The sequence below is a fragment of the Corvus brachyrhynchos genome, unplaced genomic scaffold, assembly GCF_000691975.1.
Source record: "Corvus brachyrhynchos isolate BGI_N302 unplaced genomic scaffold, ASM69197v1 scaffold30, whole genome shotgun sequence".
Lineage (NCBI taxonomy): Eukaryota > Metazoa > Chordata > Aves > Passeriformes > Corvidae > Corvus > Corvus brachyrhynchos.
The window spans coordinates 265,925-268,026 of record NW_008235742.1 but is presented as its reverse complement, the minus strand read 5'-3'; the positions used below and the strand labels follow the sequence as shown (position 1 = coordinate 268,026).

Genomic DNA, 2,102 nt, shown 5'->3' with positions numbered 1-2,102 from the left:
TGGGTTGGGCAGTCAGAGGTTGGGTTGGACACTCAGGGGTTGGGTTGGGCACTCAGGGCTTTGCTTGGACACTCAGGGGTCGGTGCTCTGGTGCTGCCCAAGCCTCCAGCTCCCCGCAGCCACTCCCCTGTGCCCCTCCAGATGTTGGCATCTGGCTGGAGCCTCCCTCCTCTCTCCTTTCCAGCCTGTCTCCAGCACCAGAGCTGTGAAATGTGTGTGACCTCGGAGCTGACCTTCAACTGTAGCTGGTGCCACGTCCTGCAGAGGTACCTGGCAGGAGTTTCCTTCCCTGGCGATGCCTCTGGAGCTGGGGCGGTGCCAGGGCTGGTGTCCCTGTCAGTATTTCTGAGGTTTTTTTTATTATTTCCCCATTTTTTGTGCTTTTTTGGGGGTGCTGAGGTGCTGCTCTCGGTCCCACAGTCACAGTTAGGCCGTGACCCGATCTCCGCTTACAAGCCACTCCAAGGATGCATTTCCTGGGGATTTTGGTCCTGGAACAAGCTGGGACCTGAGGCAGGGCTCAGATTTTTGTCAGGGAGCTTAAAAACGGGGGAAACTTGTCCTGACTCAGGCTGGGATCAGCTTGGAGTGCGGGGCACCCCTGGAAGGGCTCCAGCAGGGAGGTGACAGAGTCAGGGACGCTCCTGGGTGTGGGACACTCCCTCCTTGTCAGGGATGGGAGCCAGCAAAGGTGTGGGGGGCTGATTTTTGTGGGGCGTTGAACGGAGGACGTGGCCCTGCCCCTGCTCTCCTCCAGCTCGGGCAGGGTTTTGCAGAGCAGATTTTAATGAGATGGAGCTGAAGGATTTATTGAGAGCTGGCGGCAGGGGAGGGGACCCAGTAACACAAATCCTGTGCCGTGGAAACCCGGGGGGAACCTCCCAGCCCCCCCTCCTCGTCCCCTGAGCCACCCTAAAGCAGCACTGAGTCCCTGTGACACCCCCTGAGCCAGTGCCAGCGGCTCAGTGGTGGCTCTGGAGCAGGGAAAGGGGCGTTCTCCTTCTGGGGAGCCCAGATGTGGCAGAACTCGAGCCTGGGGTGCAGCGGGTTCGTCTGGAGCTGGTTTTGTTCAAACCCTTCCTTGTCCTGCTCGTTCCGAGTTCAGGGCCTGGGCAAGTGGGATTTTATCAGATCAGGGAATGGGTTGGGTGGGAAGGGACCTCAAAGCTCATCCAGTGTCACCCCACACCTCCCACTGTCCCAGGCTGCTCCAAGCCCCGTCCAGCCCGGCCTTGGACACTTCCAGGGATCCAGGGGCAGCCACAGCTTCTCCGGGCATCCTGTGCCAGGGCCTGGCCACCCTCACGGGGAGGAATTTTCCCAGTATCCCATCAATCCCAGCTCTCTGGCAGTTTAACCCCTTTTGCACCCCCAGTTGCTGGTGCCGGTGTTCGCTCCTGTCACTGGTGCCGTGTCGGCCGCCAGCCTCGCGTCCCCCGGGGACAGTTCAGGTTCCAAACGGGAATTCCAGATGGCAGGAATGGGCTGGGAATGTTGAGCTGCAGCAGGACAACCGCTTTCAGGTTGGACCAGCCAGGTCCTGCAAAGCCAACCTGATCCTTCCCAAAGAACTTCCAGGCTTGGAGCTGGCATCCCCACTCCACGATTCCAACCTGGAGCTCTCTCCCAAAAAGTGGAATCCATATTTTTGCCTCTCCTGAGCCCATAATCGTGACAGGAGTGGGATTTTAAGCAAAGATCTCAGCAGGAGCTGAAGTTTTCTTCGTGGTTTCTCCCTTTCCTGGTTGGGTGAATTGGTGTTTGCCTGAACTGGTTGGGGTTTTAGTCCTGCCCAAGCCTCTCCGAAGGTCAGAGCGCTGCTCCGTTCCCTGTTCCTGCAGGGAATTCTCGGGCTGGCCTTCGCCTGATGTCATCTGCAGTTCCTGCAGTGTTTTTCCTGTGCAGATGTTGCTGGAAGGAGCCCAGAGAACCTCGTGGAGCTCGTGGCCTTGCCCTGGCACCGAGTCCGGGGAGTGGAAACTCGAGCTCAGCCCGTGCATTTCTCCCGGTTTCCCCTCTCCTTTTTCCTTGGAGAAGCGCTCTTGACCCTTTTCCCCCTCTGGGAAGGGGAATGTTGGGGCTCTTCCAGCACAGCTGTAGGG

General features: G+C 58.8%; 1 protein-coding gene across 1 annotated transcript in view; it reads left to right on the top strand.

The window, feature by feature from the left end:
* PLXDC1 (plexin domain containing 1) overlaps nt 1-2,102 on the top strand; it is a 23,100-nt gene that overhangs the window by 7,994 nt on the left and 13,004 nt on the right. Inside the window, exon 8 of the mRNA XM_017744693.1 lies at nt 185-266. Coding sequence (XP_017600182.1) covers nt 185-266 — 82 coding nt within the window. The remainder of the gene's footprint in view (nt 1-184; nt 267-2,102) is intronic.